At 51.0% G+C, this 23,789-nt stretch overlaps 1 protein-coding gene across 2 annotated transcripts in view; it reads right to left on the bottom strand.

The window, feature by feature from the left end:
- Positions 1-23,789, bottom strand: part of PLXNA4 (plexin A4) — a 424,114-nt gene that overhangs the window by 103,057 nt on the left and 297,268 nt on the right. For both annotated transcript variants that reach the window (XM_032305147.1, XM_032305148.1), the window contains exon 5: positions 4,034-4,134. In XM_032305147.1, the coding sequence (XP_032161038.1) occupies positions 4,034-4,134 (101 nt within the window). The remainder of the gene's footprint in view (positions 1-4,033; positions 4,135-23,789) is intronic.

Here is a 23,789-nt window from a genome sequence, read left to right as displayed (position 1 = left end):
CTGCACTGACTCTGCCTGCCTCAGCCTTTTCCAGCCATGTCCTCGTGGGTCCCTCCCAACTGTGACTGTCCGGGGCATCTATTTAAAATGAAAGGAAGAAAACAAAAGAAAAGAAAAGAAAATTAAAGAAAAGAAAAGGAAAGAAAGTAAAGCGAAATAAAATAAAAGAAAATAAAGTAAAATAAAATGGAAAGTGTATCAGAAAAAGCAGTGTCTGGCTTTGACCTGAACTTAAGTGATTAAGGAATAATGTCCCACTGGAAAGAATGGGAAGGAGCGTGAGAGAACTTTCTGGATGAAGGATATTGTGTGTGTGTGTGTGTGTGTGTGTGTGTGTGTGTGTGTGTGTGTATTTATTGTTGTTGTTAAGATTTTATTTATTTATTTTGGAGAGAGAATACATGTGAGCTGGGGGAGGGACAGAGGCATAGGGAGAGAGAGAACCAGACCTCCTGCTGAGCGTAGCGCTTGATCTCATGACCCTGAGATCATGACCTGAGCGAAATCAAGAGTCAGATGCTTAGCCAGTTGAGCCCCCCAGGCGCCCTCGACATTTTGTCTATCTTGGTGGGATTATAGATTACGTGGGTCTTTGCATTTGTCAAAACTGTTCAAGTGTACACTTAAGCTCTGCTTGTCTCACTCTATGTTAAACATCCTATTCCCACAAACAGCGTCTGAGAAGACCCCGGGCCCTTCTGGGTTTCATTCAGCCACGTGGGCCAGCGCTCCTCCTCAGTGACTAGCCGACTAGCGCTTGAAGGCGGTGTCGGGGTGAGCAGGCCGTCCTGACACAGGGGTGCTCGGGAGCTCTGTCCTCCCAGAGGAGTTGAGATTTACCAGACACGCCTGCACAGATCCCGGCACCAGGAGGCTCGAGCTTTCAGAGGACACCCCCTTCACCTGGTGCTGGGCCTCGAACGTTTACAATATCCTTTATCACTTGATTTTATCTGCTTGCCGCCAGCACGAGCAGGATCTCGTTTCCTCCTTATAAACGAGGACTCTAAGTTTCTGATGCACAGAGCTCCCATCCTCTTAGGTTGTGGATTCCACATTGGTGAAGTCACCTTTCTTCTTACCCTTTATTGAAAATCCCCACATGGATACTGACGGCACTTTGGGGTCATTCCTGGATATGAGCAGTGGGATGGAGAAAACCGTGCCTTGCTACATCCGCCCATTCCTATCAGAGGCTGAATGAGGCGATGATACTTGGCTTTCTTTCTTCAGTTCACTTATACACAAATGTCCTTTTCATGGTCTGTTTAGTGCCGCGGTATTTGTTTGTTTGTTTGGTTGGATTTTTTTGTTTTGTTTTTGCATTTTTGAGCATTTTGTCAGCGACTTTGCTCTTTGAAATGGCCCCCAAGCATTGTGTTGAAGTGCTGTCTACTGCCTTTAAGCCTGAGAAGAACATGATGTGCCTCATGGAGAAAATACCTGTGCAAGAGGGACTTTGTTCAGGTGTGAGTCCTGTTGCTGTGGCCGCGACATTTTGGGCAAGGGAGAGCTGCCAACAGCAGCAGAGCAGCCAAGACCAAGCCTTCGTGCAGCCCTTGCTTTCGGAGGACGTGTGCCCACTGAGCACTGTACCAACACAACACGTACGAGTACAATATGCAAACTTCAGTATCAGACGGGATGCCAGGTTATCGGAGGCGAGGGCAGCCCAGCTGGAGCAGCCGTGGCTCAGAGGCAGGCAGTTTGAGGCTGGGATGCCCACGGCAAGGGAAGGATGGATCTGAAGTCGAGCCATCTGGACAATCCACGGGGGTCGACTGAAGTCATTAGAGGCAGGGCACCCGCACCCGGGAGCTCTCGGTCCTTCCCTGACCGCGCGGCCATTCCTGCCCCACCTCTGCTTTCCATTTCATGACACTCCACAGTTCAGGACATGCTTTCAGCAATGCCATCTCATTTCATTCTCCAGCGACTCGGTGAGGGGCACAAGACAGGCATCGCCGTCTCCCATCCACAGATGAGCCCGGCTGCCCCAGCTTGCTGCCTAGCTGAGGACTGTGGAATTGGGACTTGGTGGCAGATGCCCAAAGTTCATGTCCATGGCTGTTTTCCTTAGGCCATGCTGATTGCGGTGCTGCTGGCTTCCCAGTGCAGGCTGATGGGTTCCTTCATGAATTTCCCAGACTTCTCTTGGGCCCCAGACCACCCCTGTTTTCTGCCACTGGATGGGAGGCAGGCATTATGTTGCCAAAGGAGAAACTGAGACCACACAGGAAGTAATTTCTGGTCCTTCCTCTTCTTCCTCTTTAACTTGCCTCTAGGGATGGGATAGAGGGTACCCACAACCCCTCTGCTTCCTTCTCAGAGCCTAGGGGTCCCTCCTCCTCCCAGGGTTTAGTGCTATGTAGGTCAGCATCATCAGGCAGGACCAAAGCTGACACGGAGACCTGTCTTTGGGTCCCACAGACAGTGTCTGAGGGTCCAGCTTTACCGACTGCCCCTGGAGGATGCTAAGGTGTGAATGCCCTGCACCTGGAACTGCGGAGCCGCCCTCAGCTAAGGAGAAATCCAGGTGGCCTAGGTCCCCAAGGAAGCAATGGGTTTGGAGCATGGTCCCTTCCCAAGAGACCTCATTGTGGGGGAAAAAGGAAATGACTTCCCTTCTGCCTTGCAAAGTACCAGATAGGCAACCCTTCTGTACTGATATCGGGGCCAATCTGATCTCTGAATGCAGTCTCTCCCATTCTGTCCTCCTGGCCACTCATGGGCTCTACTGCTTCCTGGTTCCATACACGCCCTTGTGCCCACCCCCCACCCCCACTTCCCAGTCATCTCTCAGTTATCCGGGTCAATGGGTCTCAAGTTTTCCCACCGTAACATGCCTAAGGGAGTTCAAGGAGCTCAAGGACTCATTATGTGTGAACTTGTCCCAAGGGACGGTGACTATGCCCTTGGGGAGAATGTGCTAGAATTTAAGAGGATATTTCTCACTTTTAGAAGCATTCCCTGCATGGGGGCAAGATCCTGCTCCCTCCTTCTTAGAGCTGAAAAAGCCTGGAAAATGTCCTTGGTCAGATACAGTCAGGCTCTCAGCAGGGAGACTAAAGTCCTTCTCCTTAGTGTGTAACACTGTGTCCAACTGGTAGCAAATCAGTTTCAGGTGCTGACTAGAAGCCTGGGGTTCCAGCAACAACAGTTTAACTGGATACAAATTCCCTCTGACTGGGGGGCCCAACTACTGTTGGCTTCTCTAGTCAGCAACGCCAAGAGTCTTCCGATCCCCAAGCCCCCAAAGGAGGGCTTTCAGCTCTCCCCACATGTCTGGGTTGCTTGTCTGTACCCTGCACCCCAGCCCTCAATCACATCTCAGGCTACATCTACCTCCACTGTATACTGTTGCCTCCTTCCCTCTTCTGGAGAATACCATGGAACAGGCACCAAGAAGCACACAAGGAGAGTGCCCCGCACTTGGGACAGGGGTTCATTGGTCTAGTGAGCCCAGGCCCATTGTCCTCTGATAGCCAGATGGGTATACTGACAAAGAGGGACGGGCCTTGGGTGCTACACACTCGAAATGTCCACCTCAAATGCCAGAAGGTTCTGGGTAGATATGGAAGAGTATCTTCTGTTGTTGTCAAATCACTAAGTGGGGAATCCATATCTCGCACATGATTTTGCGGCCTTACGTGAGCCTTGAGAAAAAAGTTTAGGGATTTTTTCGTTGGTATTTAGTCCTGGAATATCAGTCTGCAGCCAAGTCATCATCAGAAATGTCCAGGAATTCTCCCTCCGGCCCGCCAGTGTGCAATTACCCGCATGATTCCATATCCTGACTCATCACTCCCAGGCTGACATGTCTGTATATTTCTTATGGGAATCTGACAATTTAAAGTGAATTTAAAGAAGGGGGTACGATTTGCAAAGGGTACAGAAAAAGGAAGAGTAAGAAGAGGCAGGGAGAGAACAGAGATCAAAGGGAAGGGGAGTGGTGACAGAAAAGGCGAGGAGGAGGGGGAGGAGACTGACGGGGGAAGTGGGAGGCAGGAGGAAGCTGCCCAGCGGTACTCACGTGTTGTGGAGCACACACCAGCCGCAGTGGGGGTCGCCGGAGCCCAGACACTCGCTGCAACTCCGATACTGACCGCAGGACTCCACAGGGACTCTGGTGAGCTAGGAGAGGACCAGAGAAGGGTGATTGGGGTTTTGCAGAATACCCAGTAGTTCACTGGGGAGAGATGCTATTCTATGGGATAAACCACCCGAATCAATGCAGGAACGTAGAGAGGCCCAGGGCCCCAGAACAGAAAGGGGCTTTGAGTGATCCTATTTGAGCAGGTGGCCGTGAAAGCATCCAGGGGAGATGAACACTTGTTCCTTTCTTAGAAGTCTCTGCCAATAACCTCCTTAGAGTTCACATTAGATTGTTATAGAAGATATTTATATTGTGTACATTTAAACGTTCCCACCACCAGAACCCCCAAATGCTCTACGAACATCCAATCCATCACTTCTTTACTTCTTATCAATGTAATAAACGCAAATGTTAATTCTTTCTCATTTCTCCTTCCTTTCTTCCCCCTCCCTTCCCTTTCCCTTCCCCTATCTCCTTCTCCTCTCTCTCTCCCCCCCTCTCTCTCCCTCCCCCTCTCTCTCTCTCCCTCCCCCTCTCTCTCTCTCCCTCCCTCTCTCTCTCCCTCCCCTCTCTCTCTCCCTCCCCTCTCTCTCTCCCTCCTCCCCCATCCTTCCTTCCTTCCTTTTTTGCTGTAAGGTGTTCCGTCTTCCTCCCCGTTCCCCTCCTTTATGTTTGTTTGTTTTTTAACATCCGTGTGGTCCCAGAGACCATGTAAGAAAGCGGGAGTCCAAGACCCTTCTCTTTCTCATTCCCCGTGCCTTTGAACTCACGTTGTAGCTCTTAAGCTGTCCACAATCTTCCTCCTGCTGTTGGCCAACTGCCTTTAAAAGTGTTTCACTCTGAGGTTTTCATAGAAGAGCTCTTGCTACTTCTCCCCCTACCCACACCCCTTGCATGACTAGAGGCTTCCTCTCCAACCCCAGAGCCTCATACTGGCCCTCGCCCGTCGCTTTGTTAATGTAAAATGTTCCACGTGACACTTCTGCTCAGCCCAAATGCTTCTGTCTCCTGCAGGCTCCAAAAAATCTTGTGCGTGTCTTTGTTCTCCAATGTAGCTTTCCTGGATGATGTCTTTTCACAGGACTTCTCAAGGCCCAATACATAAAAGGTACTTGATCACGATACCCAGCATCACACAGAATTTTAATTTGCTTTCAACAGCCTTGGTCTTTATTCTCTATGTTGCCCGTTTCTTCTTTACAAAAAGTTTTTTGTTTTGTTTTGTTTTCTAATCATCTTCTTCTGTTTGGGGCACCATTGTATCTCTGCAGAAGGCTTCTTACCCAATCTTTCAGCTTGAGCGAAGAGAATCTGATGCGGCCGTCCTTTTTAGTTTCTCGCCATCAGACCACAGGCACGGAGACGTGCAAACCACTCGGACCGGACTGTGCTTCTGTGCCTCATGAGCCAAGGCGCAGGCTGGGTCCCCCTGCTGCTGCGTGGGGCGTCTGCCTCCGTAGAATTCTGTACACTTGGCAGGGGCTACTTGTAACTCATGCACAGGCGAACTGGCACCAGGGTCTGCTCAATTAGTCTCGATACCGGCTTTTGGAATTAATTAATAATTAATTCCCAGCCTCATATGATCTCGCTTCCCTTTCTCCTTCCCTTTATGTATCTTTTTTGTCTTGTTTTGTTTCCTCGAGCACATGCGGAGCCTTCCTAATGACCACCTTGCAATCCCACTTCTTCCCGGTTACCGGCTGGCCTCGGCTCCCCTTCTTGTTGTTTTGCCCTTGGTCTTTGTGACCCTCTCTCCACGTTCTTGGATGTCTTTTTGCACGTGTGGGATTTCATCTTTCCTGTTCTTACTGCTCGTGTAATCTGCATGGACCAGGCCTCAGCTCTGCCCATATGCGACTTTCCCATTTTTGCAATTAATTCTGACAATCAGTTTTGCACAAATTACCCTGCTGGCTCTACACACAGCCAGGAACTTACCCTATTCCTAAGGCCTCTTTCATTTCTGTCCCTACCCTATAGGTGGGCACAGATAGGCTGCTCCTGTAAGCATATAAATAGTGACTCCCAGCCCCAAGTGCCTGGACTCCCAGGAATTCAGAAGCGGTAATAAGGTCCACAAGCTATTTTCAATAGTTCCGAAAGCCTGATGGAAATTGGATTGTTGCTGTTTTCTTTTTCGTATGCATACTCAGTGATGTATGTCACATATTAAAAATAGGAAATATATCATTACTTAATAAATGCAGTTTGTTTAGCGGGCAAAAATCTTTGAAAACATGATGCCTAGAGGGGAAAGAGTAATAAAAGGGACCCTCGGTGGTGGAAGCTGGTAACATGAGTACATAATAATGTTTTCATATGTTACAGCTGCTTGTCTAGCACTCCATATTTTGCATGGGCTTAAGAAGAAAATCATGGCTCGTTCAATCAAAAGCATTTTCTTGGTCTAAACTTAATTAATATCCTCCCCAGTTTCTCCCATTGACATGTTCTATAATCTGTCTTGGACTTATGTGCCATGGGGCTCCGGGGTGTGCCAGCTGCTTGGCGAACTTGATGTTCTCAAAAGGCTTTGCATTCAGATTTCTAAAAATATCTCGCAACTAGTATTAAGTAGCGCCAATACCTAGAATTGTAAAACCCTCCCTCTCCCACTCTTCAATGAGCATGGTTTTAGTTCTGTTTGAAAGAGGGTAGGAGCCCACAGAGCTGGGTTCCAATCCTGGCTCTGCCCGTTTACCAGCAACGAGGTCCCGAGTCTCCATTTCCCTGGACTCTAAACAGGGACACAGAATCCCCCCACCCCTCCCTGTTCACAGGGTTTCTTAGACCCCAGATGACCCGGCAGGCGCGAAGTTCCTCTGTAAACGCACGAGCACATGGCGGGCGACGGTTATTATTGTCATCTCTGTCATTAATCCCCCATTCTTCATCACGCGGCCCCATTCCGTCTCTGCCACATCACAGGAACCTGCTCCGACGGGCTTCCCCCAGCCCCAGGAGCTCCACCGGGAGGATCACAGGCTGGAAGCATTTTTCTTCTTTAGCGCCTTGATCATGCCGTTTCCTCCTTGAACTGTGATGTCTGCCCCTAAACCAGTCATTGCTTCAGTCATTGCTCTTGGATGAAACTCTGGGGTAGCCCTGCTTCCTGGACTTCTTTAACGCTGTCACCAGTCACTCTAACAGGCCCGTTTTTTTCTCTGCTTGTCATCTAGCCGGATCCCTGTGGGACAGGGGCAGAAGTCCTTCCTTGGCAGTTATTAGGAGACCCAGCTTTCTCTCAACCTTTTCTTCTAGGATCTTTCTAGCTATACATTCAGTCATTTTTTTTTATTACTCTTCTGAGCTTGATCTAGGTTTTTTCTCCCCATTCTTTTTAAAGTGTGGTTGCTCAAAGTGAGGCGCTCACGGGACTCTGAGAGACTGAGTAAAATGCTTCCCGTTACCTGAGATGTAGGTGCCGCTCCTCTCGCCTCTCCAGGGCTCTCCCAAAGAAGGTTTCCCGGGAGACCTTCAAAGTCCCGTTTTCAGGCAGTATTTCCTAGAACGGCCAACCCCTCCGGGACTGACTCTACATTTCCCGATCTATACCCCTGCACTGCCTCCCTCCCCACCCTGTGGGTGATTCTGGAAAGCATCAGGGATTCTTCGGACACTTTGAATCCCTTCTGAAAACCAGCCTGACTCCATCACTTATCTTGGTGCCATTCTATACACTAAATGGCTCAGGGAACCTTCCACACCTCGCTCAGGAAGCTGCACGAGGGCCCAGGTAGCTCGGGAGCCACCGTGGGAGCAATGCGATTCTTTCTCTCCAAACCCCCAGACTCTCCACCCACACCTTCCACCACACAAAGCCGCCTCTCCCCCCTCCCCCATCGCCGGCTCCTCCCCTGACCCTGGAACACAAACCACTCCAGATGCAGAGCCACACGATTAATTAAAACCACCCCACGCTGATTAAAGTCTTCAGCTACGGTGCCAGGCATGCTAATTAACTGAGTGAGGGAATTCAGACCACGGGAAGAGGTGAGAAACGGAAGTCATGGAGGAGTGCTTCTGCCGGGAGAACAGATCAGATGGCCGTGTGTGACCTCAGCCATCCTCGTGATGGATGGCCTCAGACACCACAAAAGACTGAAGTTGGTCCCCTGGCCATGGGACTCCAGGAGACGTGTTGACTGATGCGTCTGCAACAACTCCCTCCCTGTTTCTAGGGAGAGAAGACCCCCCCCGCCTTGCAGAAACTCGGTGTGTGCCTACGCTGTGCGGGGGGACCTGGGGCTCCCCGGGTAGAGGGGTTTGGATGTGGCTCGCACAGGGTCATCTGGGCGCATTCCACTGGATTTGTTCAAGGTCTTACTGGGCAGTGTGGTCGTTCCTCCAAAACAGAATTTTGTGAGTGATCTAGTCACTCCCCTCCTGGGGACACACCCCCCCAAAACTGGAGGCAGTGACCTGAACAGATATTTGTAGACCCATGTTCATAGCAATGTTATTCACCATTGCCCACAGGTGGAAAGTGACCCAAAGCAACCCAAACCTGAAGCAGACGGACAGATGACCGGTCCACGGGATGTGGTATAGACCTACGTCTACAGCAGCCATCCTGGATGATGAATTCACACATCCTGGATGAATATAGCCCCCCCTTTCCTGCCGTCCACCCACCCACAGGTTCCCTTCCTGCGGCTCCGGTTACCTGCGACCGACCACAGCCCGGAAGCGGATGATCCCCCTCTTTCCTGACATATGACTGGAAGGTCGATGTCAGCCTAACGCCAGGTCCCAGGGCCTACGTCACTCACCTCGCCGTGTCTCATCTTGTGGGCCTTTTCTCATCTCACATCATCACAAGAAAGGTGCGGACGGTACAATGAGATACTCGGAGCAAGAGACTGACCACGTTCACATAACCTTTAATACAAGTCTATTATTATAATTGCCCTATGTTATTACTAGTCAAGGTTATTAATCTGTTACTGGGCCTAACTTCTAAAGTTTATCATAGCTTTGAATGTATAGGTAGGAGAAAACAGAATATATCTAGGGTTTGGCATTAACCATGGTCTCGAGTAGCCACTGAGGGGGCTGGAATATATCCCTTCTGGATAAGGAGGAACAAGTGTAATATTCAGCCTTTCAAACAAAAGAGGGAATTCTGACACAGGCAACAACATGGATGAACCTTGGAAATGCTATGTTAAGGGAGATGAGCGAGACACAAAAAGACAAATGCTTCTGGTGTTAGACTAATAAATTCATGTTTATGAAATATTCTGAGATCCTGGGGTAAAAGGATAGGCATTGTTACTCTTCTCGGTTTAATTTCAAATGGACAAAAGAGCTTTGGATAGATATCTCTTATCATGTGCTGTGATGTAACCGGGTCTGTCATTCTCAAGCCCTGAGACTCTGTTTCTTGATTCGGAAAAGTAATGTCATCACTTTGTTCCACCCAGAACCCTACCTCACGCCCCCTCACTTCTTCTAAGAGGCCCAGGGAAGGGTCTCAGAATTCAAATAGGTCTTAGGAGGTCAAAAGGTCAATGATTTTATAAGGTTCTCCAGTTGCTGCTTACCTTCTGCTCTGGCTCGCATTCTCAGTTATGACGAGGAAGCGCCTGTGTGCGGGGGTTACCCCCATCTCTATTCCTCCCCGCAATTACCTTTCCAGGATGCACATGGGTTTTCTTTACCCTTTTGCCCCAAGGTAAACTTCCCTAAGTCATAGAGTGTAGTTTGGTCTGGCTTTTCAACATTGTAAATAGAATCATCATCTCTATTCCCGCACACGTCTGGCCCCACGGACGAGGCCAGGAATGTACAAACTATGGATGGGGTTAGACAGACAGCGACGGATTGAGACAGAGTGAAGAAGCCCACACAAGGACTTCAACTCATGAACTTGACCTTCACAAGCTTCTGGACTCTGATCACCAGCACCCGCTCCCTAGAGGTGCCTGGGACTTGGGTGTGCTCATGGCAACTAGGTTATTTTTCTTGAGTCCTTGCCGCCAACTGTCTAGACTCTGCTTGGATTCCCTGATATTTTGGAAGATGCTTTCTTCTGGCAGTAGAGTCCCACTCTGCCTGTTGCTGTTAGCATCCCAAAGGGTGCCTGCTGCTCTGCTGATTACATTCAGAAATGTTCCATAGATACAATGTACAGTCTCTGTGAGCGCCTCTCATTTGTTCAGGCATTTGACATTCTGGTCGAAATGTGAGTTATTACTCCGTCTCTCCTCTTATAATTGGATGCTAATGCTGCAGTGGCTACGCAGAGCCTGATGGTGGGGGTTAATTTAAATGTCCAAAAGGCTTCTTAAGTACCCAATTTCCTTCAAAATTGTCAAAAAAGGGGAAAAAAGGATGCAAGAGGACCCATTAAGAAACTCCGAGGGACTGCTGTGCAGCTGTCAAAATGTGCAGAACCCCTCGTCCTCGGGTGCTGTCCCATCCATCCCTGTCCTGTCCTCCTGTCTCTGAACAAAGGAAGAAGAGCTGGGAAAAGTCAGTGATTTTCCAGAAAATTAGTAACTCAGCAATACATGTGGATTTCAGCATCGTGGTCTTGGGGTGCCCCTCCAAAACTCTCCCGGGGCCTTTCTTTCCTTGGGTGGCCTCTGGTTGCTTGGGGCCGTGCAAGGGTTGCATGAAGGCTCTGTCTCCCTGATGACCTCTGAGGCCCTCAGTGCCAAGACTCGAACTTGTGGTGGCTGAGCTCTGGCTCCAGAAGTGTATTTATTTCAGCCTACATCAGGTGCCCGGCACACAGTCACCCACGTCCCCTTTGCTCAGAGGTGGCAGGTAGGTCTGGCCTTGGCAGGTTGGCCACAGAGGGTGAGACCAGAAGGCTGGCCACAGGCTTTGCAGACTGTGTCATGAGTCCCAACTCTTCCCTGCTACATCTCCACGCCCACCCTTACCTGGCCTCATGGTGTACAGAGAGGTGGGGTATAATTCCAGCCCCTTGACTTGGGCTTGGCCTCAGGACTGGATTTGGTCAATGGAAAGACAACAAGAACAAGGCAAAGGCTTGAGATGTGCCTCTGTGGTTGGCCTTGCCCTCTTGGGTTTCTGCCTTTGCCATGAAAAGAGCTTCCCCATGGATCCACTTCCTCTTCGGTCAGACGAACCCATGTGGAGCAGACCTGAGCCCAACCCACTGATGGGAGACAAGCCCAGCAGATGCAGCAGCTTGAAGCAGGTGAAGTTGAGCTTCACCTATAACAGTTGACAGGCAATTGATATACCTGTCCATCATATGACAGTTAATGCTTATTATAATACATGACTGAGTTCGGGGGGCTTTGTTACACAGCCTTTTGGTGGCAACAGCTAGCTGATACATAGAAGCTGGCCATAAAGTCACACCAGGGTGCAAAGTTCCTCTGAAAGGTAGAAGAGACAGGGGGGAATGGAGGAGGGGAAAGGCTGCAGCGTGCTGGTTTCTACCTGCTTTTAAAAGCTGGGTCTAACATCAAAAATGAATCTTCCTAGTGTATTCCATGCTGACCAAACTCTCCTAATTCTAAATCCCAGGGAGGTCCAGCCCCTAAGCAAAGTACCAGAAAAGACAGGAAAGAGAATGTGGTTCTCCAGGTATGGAGGGCTGAACGGAAGAACAGATGCTCATAGGACCCTCTGTACTGATCTCCTGGCTGCCCTAGCACTGGGAAATGATTTTATCTACTTGGCAGCAACACAAGTCCCTCAGTAATGGGTTGCCGTGAACTATGCAGTTCCTCCTGCTTGTGCTCTGGCCATGGAGTTAATCCAGCGGGGGTCTTTTCTGACAGTGGGGTCATGTACAGGGTCAAGGGCAGCTGCCCTGACTGTCAGCATCGTCCCCACCTGTCTGTAGGCAGGAGTTCTATGGTCAAGGTCATCGATACTCAGAACAACAAGGGCAACAGCCTCAGAGTGTAAGGATTGGGAGCAGAGGTCTGGGGTTCTGGGTGACCTTGAACAAATCCTTTCCCCTCATTATGCCTCCACTGATTGATTTCCAGATAGGAGGACCCAGGCCTACTCTGCCTAGGAGAATCAGTCACAGTATACTACTAATACAAATGGTCTGGGAAGCTCTTTGCAAATGAAATGTAGCAGATGTTGTGGAGGGCTGCAATTTGCTGCTATTAATAAGTATAAATGCCTAATAGGAAGCCAGTTTGCTCTGGGAACTCGGACAGCCAAGGAGCGAGTGTTGACGCCGGAATCATCAACATATGCTGCTCCTCATTAGCAAGCGGCAGTAGCTGGGTGAGGAGCTCTCAGCGCGATTTCTACAGAGCCTCGAGAAATCACCCTACCCCCCACGCCACCCCCCACCTCCTGGTGTGGGCTGCATGGCAGTGGCCCGCGTTTGTTATTAACCAGACCCCTCACCAAGCAGGAGAGTGATGCCCTTTTCAGGTGCACAGATGGAAAAGCCACAACCCAGAGGGGCTGAGCAGCTTGCCCAAGGTCACACAGCAGGGCAGCAGCAAAGGCGGAAATTGAAATGAAGGTGGGGTCACAGCCCATCATCAGGCTCCAGCACACGGGTTTCCTGGGTGCAGCCCAGGGGATTGAAAAACCTTTGGAACCTCCACTGAACCCCAGTTCTCAGGTTGAAAATTTCACAGCACTGCAGGGTGTGTATTGTAAACCAGGAAGGGTTGGTTAAGTTCAAGGGCTGAGGGCCCCTCCAGGGGGCCAAGAGGTCCAACGTGGAGTGGGAGCCCTAAAGAGACTGCCAGTAGGTCTTAGCACAGCCCTCCTCCTCCAGGGAGACTTCCTGGCTCCTTCAGATGTGCTTGGAGGGGAAAAGGGAGTTTGGAATAGCTTTATGTCAGTGCCAAGTGAAAAGCAGCGATCTGGGGAGCAGACAGAGATAGGTGTGAATCCTGGATCTGGCCCTTCTGGGCCTCCCTTTCTTCCTCTGAGGATAACAGGAAGCACCCTGAAGGGTTGGTGGGAGGACGAATTGGGATGGCGCAGATGAACGAGTTCGTGGAATGCCAGTAACAAGTCGGTCTGTTGTTCCAGCATCTTTCCCAGAGAAGATGCCCCCCTCCTGCCCCTCACAAGGTGGTGTGAAGTCCTCTCTCTTCAACTCTCCACACCTAGTACCCAGCTCAGACACAGCAAGTGACAGACAGCCCATAAGCAAGAGGGCAAATGCTTGCAAGAATGAATGACATAGGTTTCTATCAGGCTCACATTACAAGAACCACACGGAACGGATTCGCCCATCTTGGCTATCCCCCAAAACCTATAATTTCGAAATTATTGCCACAAGTTCATCTTTTAGTGTAAAGGTCAACTTCTCTCCCTTCTCTGGACTGTCACGATCACATTCACACAGTGGGTGTCTAAGACCAGACCTCTGGGGCTGTTGAATTGCTGGGCATGAGTTTTCTCAGGCAGGTGAACCCCGTGCATTCGACAAAGAAGCCTGGCAGCTAGTTACATCCATAACCCACCCAGAGAGCCCCCCCCCCCCCCGCCACCACCATGCAGGAGAGAAGGTGCCAGGATGGGAGAAGTGTTCTGGCATTCACAGGGTTAATAAGCTGGAAGGAACCTTGGGAACAACCCAGCCACCAGTCCCCTCATTTTTCAGGTGAAGCTCAGTTGTTAGAGAATTTGTCCAAAGCCACAAGGCCACCAACACAATTCTTTTGAGACCCATCCCTAGATACAGAGTCCTGCCCAAGGTGTCTGCTCTGGACCTACCCCTGAGATCGGTGCTGATGGGAGAGTCAGAGCTTCCGGTGCCACCCCAGTGGGGATTGGGAGCCTCCCTCCCCACCCCCAAGCCCAACAGGTGGGAAGGAGCCTTTGTCTTGGGGATCAAAGTGCTGCTCCCATTCCAGCCGTCTTCCACCAAGTGCCACTGACGGAAGCTGTGGTCCCATCTGAGCTGGGACTGGGGACCTGCTGGTGTGAGTTTCCCAAGCCCAGCCTGCTCAATGGAGGCCTTTGTTCCAGGAGCCAAGAAGAGGGAGGGGGAGGGGCTGGCACGGTGACACCTTTATCCAGGCCCCTGCAGCTGAGCCAAGTGAGTTCCAAGACATATGCCGAGACCCTCTGGCTCGCTGGCATGACTCTTTGTGGGAAGTGGCAGGGCAAACCAGGCAGGCACCTCCTCTACCCAGAACCTAGCCCTTCCCTCCAACAGCCTTCTGTCAAGGGCACTGCTGGCCAGCATCCCCAGCAATGATCTGATTGTTCAGACTAGAGGGTGATGGTGCACGAATGGTACATGGATGCGCATGGGTGCACGGCGGCCAGAGGGCGTGTGCCTAGATGTGCCTGCCTGGTACCAGGAGCGACGTCTGCACACAGCGATGGGCAGGAGTGTTCAGGACCACGGCAGCATGCTTGTAAAGAAGCACGTCTTTCCTTGTAGACATTCCTGTCTGGGTAGGCGGATAGTGAACAAACATCTTCCTTCAAAAAGGGATCTGACCCTGGAAACATCATGCTGCCCAAATGAAAGGAAATGGATACACTTCCGGGTGCCCTCTATGCTCAGCATCTCAGGCAGACTACAGGTGCCCCAAAGAAACCCAAATCTTCTTCCTCTGTCCTCACTCCCTGCCTTACGGTAGCCAATGAACACTCCCAAACCCATGGGAGCTCCCCTTGTAGGGGCCCTGCTTACTGCTGGAGAAAGAAGAAGATGGTCCTCTGATGTCTGAGTATCCTCGGATGGGGGGTCATCTTGCCCACAGGGGCAAATGTGTTTTCCTCATTCAGAGATGGTCCCCTGAGGGCATTTGGCAGTAGCTCTCTAGATCTGAGAGGACAATGCCCATTCTGGCCTTTCTCTAAGGGAGACAATAGGACATCAGGCAACCCAGCCATGCCCCCATCCCCAGCCTTCGTGTGTCCAGGCAGCAGAGCTGAGAAGGCAAGGCAGAGTCCCCCGCCCCGCCATATGCCAGGAGCTGGCCCCAGAGGACTGTAGCCATGGGTCATGTGGTTTCCATTGGGATGTTCATGGTGGAGGGGTGAGTAGTGCGGTGCTGGTAACTCACCCCTGCACATTGTATGCAGCTGGGGAATCTGATCTACATCAGACTAAGGCTAAGAAACAGATTTCCCCTTCTGAAATGAGAAGCGGCTGACCAGGGCTATATTTAGATGGGGACTCAGCGAGGTCAGAAATAATTGCTGGCCCTGGAGTGGGGGGTGGGGGGAGGAGGTGTCTGTTCCTGGCTAATACGTGCCCCTTCTCAGAAGACACATGGGGGATGGCCTGGGGGAAGGCCAGGAGTCTCAGCCACTCCTTCTCTGTCCCCTTAAGTCTTTGTTACAGCAATAAACAGCTCCCAGTATCAAAATGCCCTTGTGGGTGATAGGGAAGTTCAGCGGAGGGAGGGCTTGGGAGAGGGATGTCAGGGTATAGAACCTGCCATGGGAGAGGGAGGGTCGGGGGGGGAGCCAGGAAGGGCAGCTGTTAGGAGTGGGGTTTCAGAGTCTAGATCTGCCGCTTATTAGCTTGGCCAGACATGGAACATTCCTCCGTCTCCGAAAGGCTATGCAGATTAAGTACCATGCCCATAAAACCCCTGAGACGGCTCCTGGAGCATCCCTATGAAACACGAGGCAGCTCTCCTGGCCATGATGGCAACCGTGGCCGACTGGCCTTTTTGGTCAGTTTCTCCTAAATGAAAAGTTCAACTTTAATTGATTGATTGATTGATTGATTGTCACTTAAATATTTTTTATAATTTCAACTTTAACGGTTTCCAGGTGTGTCCCTGGGACAGCTGAACCCTTCTACCATTGTTGGCCTTGTGAGTGGTGCTGGAGAAGGCGTTAGGACTTGAAGGAACTCCTGGTGGGACCTCATGATCTTACTCCTGACCCACCAGACTTGCCCCGGGGTGACCCCCTGCGGTCCCCAGTCCGTGGCCCTCTGAATAGGGGCTTGGATCCACACCTAGCTCAGAACTTTCCAGCCACTTCCCTGCTTCCTCCTCTCCCCTCTCCAGCTTTTCTGACAGCCTTTCTCCTGCCTTCCAGAGGGCAGCAGGAGGAGGGAAACCCCAGCGAATTCATTTTATTGCCCAGAGCGCTGGAGAAAGTGCGGTGAAGATATGGGAGCCGCTCTGGCTATTAGAGGACGTGAGGTCAGGGTTATCTGCGGCCTTAATTTATTCAGCTTCTCCCATGACCTCTGCAAACAGGCATAATCAAAAGCTGGCTACAGGTCTGGGCCGGGAACGTGGGCTGGCTCGCAGCCAAGCCCCAGAGGCCGTGCTGTGTGTCGGCATGTGGGTCCACTGGTCGGCCTGGCACGACTAGCAGGCCAGGGTTGGGCGGCGAGGCCCAGCGTGGCGGTGTTGGCACCAAGTCCAGCCGCCCCCGCTGTGACAGGGACGCGAGGAGGCAGCCTCCAGACACGATGAAACACAGGATGTTTGCTGAGTTTGCAAACAAACCTGCAGGACGCAGGCCTGGGCTGCCGCAAGAAAACAAATGTGACGGTTTAGGGCAGGTAGCAAGCCCTAAGTGGGGTTCACGTGAAAAAGCTTTTCGACTCCATGAAGCCTGCCCGGGGTGTTGCCGTGAACAGAGCCGGGGCTGGCCTGGAGTCTGGGGACCCAGGGGGCTGGAGCGGGGTGTAGGATGCCCCTCTCACGCTCCCCCAGGCCACCACTTGCCCCCTCCCGTGGGGAGCCTTACAACTCCAAGGGAGAACTGGGCCACGTAGTCAGTGCCAGGGAGGAGGGAAAGGCAGGGAAGTGGGGTCAAGGCGAAGGGGTTCTAAACCTCGCTGAGCTTTTTGGCTAAAACCTAACCGTAGAGCTTTGAGAAAATGCTGAGGTCCTGGCCAACCTTGGACCAGCACTCAGAATTTCCAAGAGCCAGGCATCTGTGTTTTCTCCAAGCACAGTGCTTCTGTGCTCAGCCCCCACCAATGACCCTGATGATGGGCTTGTGTCAGGCACAGGGGCAGAGGAGCGGGGATCCAAGGCTGCTGTATTTCTTCCCTGGAGTCTGAGAGATGCAGAGAGTTGAAGGCTCCAGAACACAGAGATGGGGGGCATGGGTACCGTGGTGGTCCTGACTGCTGTACCTGGCTTCACAATTTACAGAGCAATTTCACGGGCATGATTGCGTGTGACCCCCACCACAACCCTGTGAGGTGGTCCAGCTAGGGACGACAGCCTCCATTTTACAGATGAAGACATAGGTTGGAGGAGGTTAAGTGGACTCGCTTGAGGGCCCGCAGCCAGGACTCTGGCACAGGACTCACTAGGACGGCTCCAAGGCGGCTGTAGCCTCCCTTTCCCCTGGAATTCCCTCTCTTGCCGGGGCCAAGAGCCTGTCTGTAACTGCTCCGTGCAGAAGCAGTAACTGCCTGAAATGGATCCAAACATCATGGAAATTGATGAAGGCAGAATTGGGTTGGAGAGGTCCCATTTAAATATCTCTTAGAACTGCTCCTTGGCTAGCATGTTTCCATGGCAAGGTCTGTCTCCACAGCCACGGCTCTCATCTCCAAACGTGGCTCCTCCCCTCACCCAGGGCGGGACCCGGCACCCAGGCTCAGGGTGGCACAATGCTCCCCCAGGCAGGACCAGGGAGGAGGTGGTATGCCTAACGCCTGGAGACCTTACCAATTATGGAATTTTATCACTGGCTCTGGGGGCTGCAGACCTCAGAGCCTGCCTACGCCCCAGGCCACTGCTACCTAGAGAGCAGTAGTGAGCCATGTCCTGTTCTGTTCACTTAGACTCAGCAAAACCTGGCCCAGTTCTCACCACCACTGACTGGGGCTTCTCTGCCCTCTGTGTCTTTAAGTAGTGAAGGGAGTAAGAGAATAGCGCAAACCAAAGCCGTCATGCCCCAGAAAAGGCAGCAGGCAGAACGAAGCACGCACAGGCAACACCGCAGGCTGGAGGGGTGTCTCCTCCTGCCTGGGCCGCCCCAACCTCCCTGCAATTTGATCTTCCCCCTCGTCTCTCCCTTTCACTCTTGATCAGAAATTGCCTGGCAGGGTCACTCACTCATACTTCAGTGAGTGAATGAGCTGTCATTCCTGGGAACAGAGTTGGGGGTGGGAGAGTCCCAAGTGCCCAGTGATCCCAGGAGCAGGGACCTATCGCCCACCACAGTCTTAGCCTTTGCTTTCAGAATGGGCTTTTCTCCTTGTTCTCCCATCTCCTCCTCCCTGTCCCCTGTGACCAGTCTCCTGGTGACCCTCACGTTGTAAGACAGCATGTGCTTGAAGCTTAGACTTTTCAGGATGCTTGGAAAAAGGAGCCACACCCATCCAGACGGCCACTCCAAGAACATACATGGGGAGGAGTGAAAGGATATTGGCTGCTCGCGCCTAACACAAGGAGCAGAGTCCCAGCATTGGACGAGACCTTCAGGTCTCCAAAATCCAACCTTCTAATTGGATCTAAGCCATTATACTGCCATCTCGGCAACACACGCGCCAGTTACACCCAAATCGAAGGACAAATGATAAGGGCTGTGCACATCATTAAGGGTAATCAGACGTGACTTCCAAAACAGTTTGATGCAGCATTAAACACCTTATCTGTACTGCTGTCCTAATTTATTGCTCGGTCTACCATGGTAATCTACTCATAATTACAGAAACAAAGGGCTGGGAGTGTTCTTTACATTTCTTGGTTACTTAGCCTTCTAAAGGGGCCCCTCCTCCCTCCCTAGCAGGCAGATGCCAAGCCCTTTCTGAGTGCGAGGCGTGGGCTGGACACCTGTGGGACGTGGTGTGTTCTTCCAAGTTCTTCCTGCCAGTCTGGGCTCCCTGAAGTCTTTGAGCATCTGGGTCTTGGGTCTTTTCCCTGTGGTGGGTGGTAGGCCAGCGAGGTAGAGGAGAAACAGACTAGACCTGCACGTGGGTGTTTATAGCAGCTCTAGGCACGACTGTCAACACTTGGAAGCAAGCAAGATGTCCTTCAGGAGGTGAATGGATAAATAAAATGGGCTAAAACCAAACAACAAAATACCATTTAATGTTAAAAAGAAACGAGCTATCAAGCCATAAAAAGACATGGAAGAAGCGTAAACGCATTTTTGCTAAGTGACAGAAGCTAATCTGAGAAGGCAACATATTGTATTATCAAAACTATATGGCATTCTAGAAAAGGCAGAACTATGGAGACAGGGAAAAGATCAGCCTTTGCCAGGGACCAGGGGTGGGGGTTGGTGTTTGGGGAGGGAGCGGGAGATGAATAGGGGGAGCACAGGGGACTTTCAGGGCTGTGAAAAATCACCTCTGATACTATAATGGTGGGTACATGTCGTGATGCCTTTGTCAAAAGCCACAGGATGAATAATGAGAAGAGTGAACTCTAATGTCAACTATGGACTTTGAGGATGATGACATATCAGTGTAGGTTCTTTGATGATCACAGATGCACCACCTTGGTGAGGGGCATTGGGGGGGTGTCCATAGCGGGGAGGCTGTGGGGTGGGGGAGGGGAGAACAGGGATCTGTAGGAACTCTCTGTATTTTCTACTTAATTTTGCTCTGACCCTAATGTTGCTCTAAAAAATCAAGTCTACTTTAAACAACACACTAAGTGGGGAAAAGAGGCAATATACCATTTTCTATCACTTTTTTAGAAGAATGTGTTCCTATTCATGGATCCTTCCTCCATCTCTAACCAAGAGACCACGCCAAGTATGACATGCCGCAGGGCATATGGGCGGGGCAGGAGCTAGGCTCCCACCAGAGCCACTGGGAAGCAGCCGTGGCTGAAGGACCCGGTGTGGGGAGCCAGCGATGGAGGAGGACGCAGAGTCCTGCGACTGCGTGTCCTGGGATGGGCTGGAACGGAAGTCTGCTGAGTGCACTCTGACCTGGACACTCTGGCCTTCCTGGAGGGAGGGGTCAAGAGCAGTGGACACACGTGGTAGTGCCAGCGACACCAGTCACATCTTCTAGATGTGCCCAGTCTGTGTGTTCCCGAATATGCAGACGCACTGACAACATCTCTAGCTTTGCTTCTGCCACTCCCAGGGTCCTGGATGCCTGGCATGAGGGATTACACTAGGCTGCACACACCGGAGCCCAGGATGTCTCCACCATCTGCAGCAGAGCCCTCAGGTCTTTCATCAAACAACCCAGTGTAGCCTCCAGGCACTGGATGGTGAGGTGAGGATCAAATGGGCACAATCCCAGAGGATCCAGGCAGCTGCTGAACGGCCAGCGGCTGACACCTAAGGGAACAGTCCCAAATGGTACCTCTGAAACATCCTCTGGGTTGCAGCAGCCCTGTCCCAGCACATAAGACATGGCTGGATTTCAGCCCCAAGAATTCCCTGGGTTAGGTATCCTTGTGCAGTGAGCAACCTATACCACGGTATATTGTGTTTTGTTTTGTTTTTTAAAGATTTTATTTATTTATTTGACACAGAGAGAGCGCAATCACAAGTAGACAGAGACGCAGGCAGAGAGAGAGGGGGAAGTAGGCTCCCTGCCGAGCAGAGAGCCCGATGCGGGACTCGATCCCAGCACCCTGGGATCATGACCTGAGCTGAAGGCAGAGGCTTAACCCTCTGAGCCACACAGGCGCCCAGTATATTGTGGTTTTATGAGCGTGTACACATAGGGTCCCAGAAAATTGAGTGTCTCTCAGGGATCCAGGAGACTCAGGAGACCCAGGCTGAATCCCAGCTGTGCCTTATTCACCATCTGAGGCCCAGGATGCCTACCTCCCAGGGCTGTTTCCTCACCTATAAAATGAGAGGTTCCCTCCTGCTCTAACAATCTAAGACATATGGGAAATTAAGAACACATTTCCCTTTCTTTCCCTAGATTGCCCCCCTTTCCCCTCTTGAACTTGACCGGGTCCTTCCAGACCAGGCTAAAACTGAAAATCAATTTTAATTATAAAAATCCGTTTACTGTACCAATAAATCATCATGGCCCTGGCTCGGTTGTGGGGAGAAGGTTACACCTGGAGTAGGGCTAATAAGTCACTCTCTGCCTCTGCCTCACTGCACCAAGGCAGCCCCTCTGTTCTAATATTCATCTCTGTCATTAGGCTGTGGATTATTAATGATGCCTTGGGTCGATGCACGAGAGCCGAGATGCTCCTGAAACATGTTGGGCTGGTCGTAACTTGATTTCCAGCTGCCCCCTTGTCGGGAGACCACGATGGGCCTTCCCCCCTCTTCCCAATGGTTGGTGGAAGGCTGCATAATGGGGAGTGGGACTCTCCTCTGAAGTGACTCCTTGTTGGGGGTTCTGAGAGAGCCACTGGTGCAAATGGGGAGAGACAGCACAACCATATATATATATATATATATATATATATATATATATAGCAGGTTCCCAGGGCCATGAGTCTTTTAAATTAATGAACTAATCAATTACTGTTGCAGTTAGGGTTATTCCTGACGTGCTGCAAGGAAGGGGAGCCATGCGCCTTCAGGTGGCCATCGGGGGGGCAAGGACGGACCCCATCCTGGTATGAGCTCAATGACATGCCTAGAGAGAAAGAGAAAAGGTACTGGGTGGAAGGATCTGGGGGCTGCTGGGCCCTAGAGGTCATTGTGATCCACGAACCCCTGGCTGAAGTCAAGGGTTCGAGTCCACACATTTCTATGTGGTGCTGCAGCCTGAGGCTTGGACAGAGTGTGCAGGGCAGGTAACAAGCAGCGCTTGGCTCTTGGAAACAACTCCCTTCAGTGGAGGGACCAAAGTTTCTTCCTTCACGGGGTGGGCGTGGGGGGGGGGGGCTGCTTGTTGAAAGCCCTCAGGGCTTCCAGTTAAGCCCTTTAGGCACTGCTGAAAATGGCAGGTCCGGATGAGAGAGAGAGAGGCTGCTCTTCTCCCCTGCATAACTGGGGCTCTCCGGTCTTCCCTCCCACAAATCTAGTTGGCAGAGATGGAAGCAGGGAGGCTGCTGTGAAAGGGAAGCTGGCGGGGCTGACCCACCACCAGTAGGGCGGGGACCACAAGTGGCTTCTATGATCTGTTCCAGTCATGTAAATTCACCGCCAGCCTGGCACGGGGTTACCAACAAGAGGGCACGGGCGGCATTTTGAACTGGCTAAGCCAGCAGCCATACAGCACGTGGTCTGTGGGCAGGCTGGTCAACTCTGCCTGTTACTTACTAGAAGTGTGCCTTTGGGCAAGTTCCTTAGTATCTCTGAGTCTGTGTCTCCACTGTAAACTGCGGACAGTAATCCCTGCCTTGGTTGTTGTGAGAGCATGCCACACAGTAGGTCTATTTGGGAATACTTTATGACTCATCCGCATCCCTCCCTGAAGACAGAAAAGACATAACACAACCTACCCAATTGGCCATTTGCTTGCATTGATTTTGTGGGAGGGACAATGAAAAGTGACCCACCAAAGGAGAATGGAGAATTGTTTACAGAGTCAAAGCAGAGGCTTCGGATTTCAAGTCAAAAGGCCGGGCTTTGAGATGCACCGTGCCACTTGCCATCAGCTGTGTGACTTCTGAGAAGCCATTTGACCTTTATCACCTGTTCCGTAGGGTAATGATGACTCTAAGAGCTGCTGGGCAGGTTCAATGCGATGTCCTGTGGGAAGGACGGGGGAGATGGCAGGTGCTAAACAGATCCATGACATCATTTCATTTGCTACCACTGTCCCATTAGCAAAGATAATTTAGAGCTCGCCTGTATCAGGCTTTCCAGGGAGCATAAATGATAGTAACTATTAACTTCTCGATTCAATTCTTTCGCTACCTTCCATTAAGGCACCAGAAGAGAAATCATTTTTCTTTTTTCATCCACTCATCATTTCAGATATCCTGCTATACTGAGATACAACACCGAGGAAGCAAACACACTATAAAAAAGAAAGAACAAAAGAGAAAGAAGAAGAAAAAGCAGCTAAGCCCAGGCATGGATCCCCATGCTGAAGAATTGGTTTAATTAAATTGAAAGCTCTGGTGCTTGTGGTAATTGTTATTAAGGAATCTATATCCCATCAGAGCCCTCTCCCCTGGAGTTTGCTCCCTCTGCTTTCTCGGCATTGGGTACGGAAATTGCTTCTCTCCTTCGGCAGATGCAGCCACAGACCCAGAGATTACTGTGGGGTGACTCTCTAGTGTGGGGTTTGGGTGCAGCAGCTAAAAAACCCCAACAACAACAACAACAACAACAACAAACACCTTGATCCCAGCCTGACCTTGAATTTCCCTGACTTGGAGCTCATTCATTTCTTCTGCAAAAGGACAACATATGCCTTCTCGCAGGGCTGGTTACCAGGGACACATAACATAGGCGATGGTTTCTTTTGGAGCCCCTCTACTGTTTCTCTGCACACAAGGAGGATGGTTTCTAACATTGCCCACACCACTGGGTTCCGGATGCCCCTGAGCCACTGCCATCTGCTTCTTGGGCACCAGTTGGCTGTTAAAAATACCTAGTCTGTCTCTTTTTGATGCTACTAAAGCAACTACATTCCAGAAGTAGATGTAGCAGCAAACTTTTTATCATGCATACAACAACAGATGTAAAAGGCAACAAGTGGAGGCAACAGGAGGTAGTTTAGATAGTGGAAAAAGTCCTGGAGGGACTTGGGATTGACTCCCAACTATACTAAGTATTAGGTTCATAAATTTGGGAAGTCCTGGGTGTTAACTCTGAATTGTGCCTTAGCCAGAGTTGAGTCCTACCTGATTCAGCCTGGCTTGACTCTCCAGGGTTCAAAATCATCCTAAAGCTTCTGGATCAAAATAGATGAGTTGATTCCATATACTTACAA

The sequence above is a fragment of the Mustela erminea genome, chromosome 11, assembly GCF_009829155.1.
Source record: "Mustela erminea isolate mMusErm1 chromosome 11, mMusErm1.Pri, whole genome shotgun sequence".
NCBI classification, from domain to species: domain Eukaryota; kingdom Metazoa; phylum Chordata; class Mammalia; order Carnivora; family Mustelidae; genus Mustela; species Mustela erminea.
This window is presented reverse-complemented; position numbering and strand designations above follow the sequence as displayed.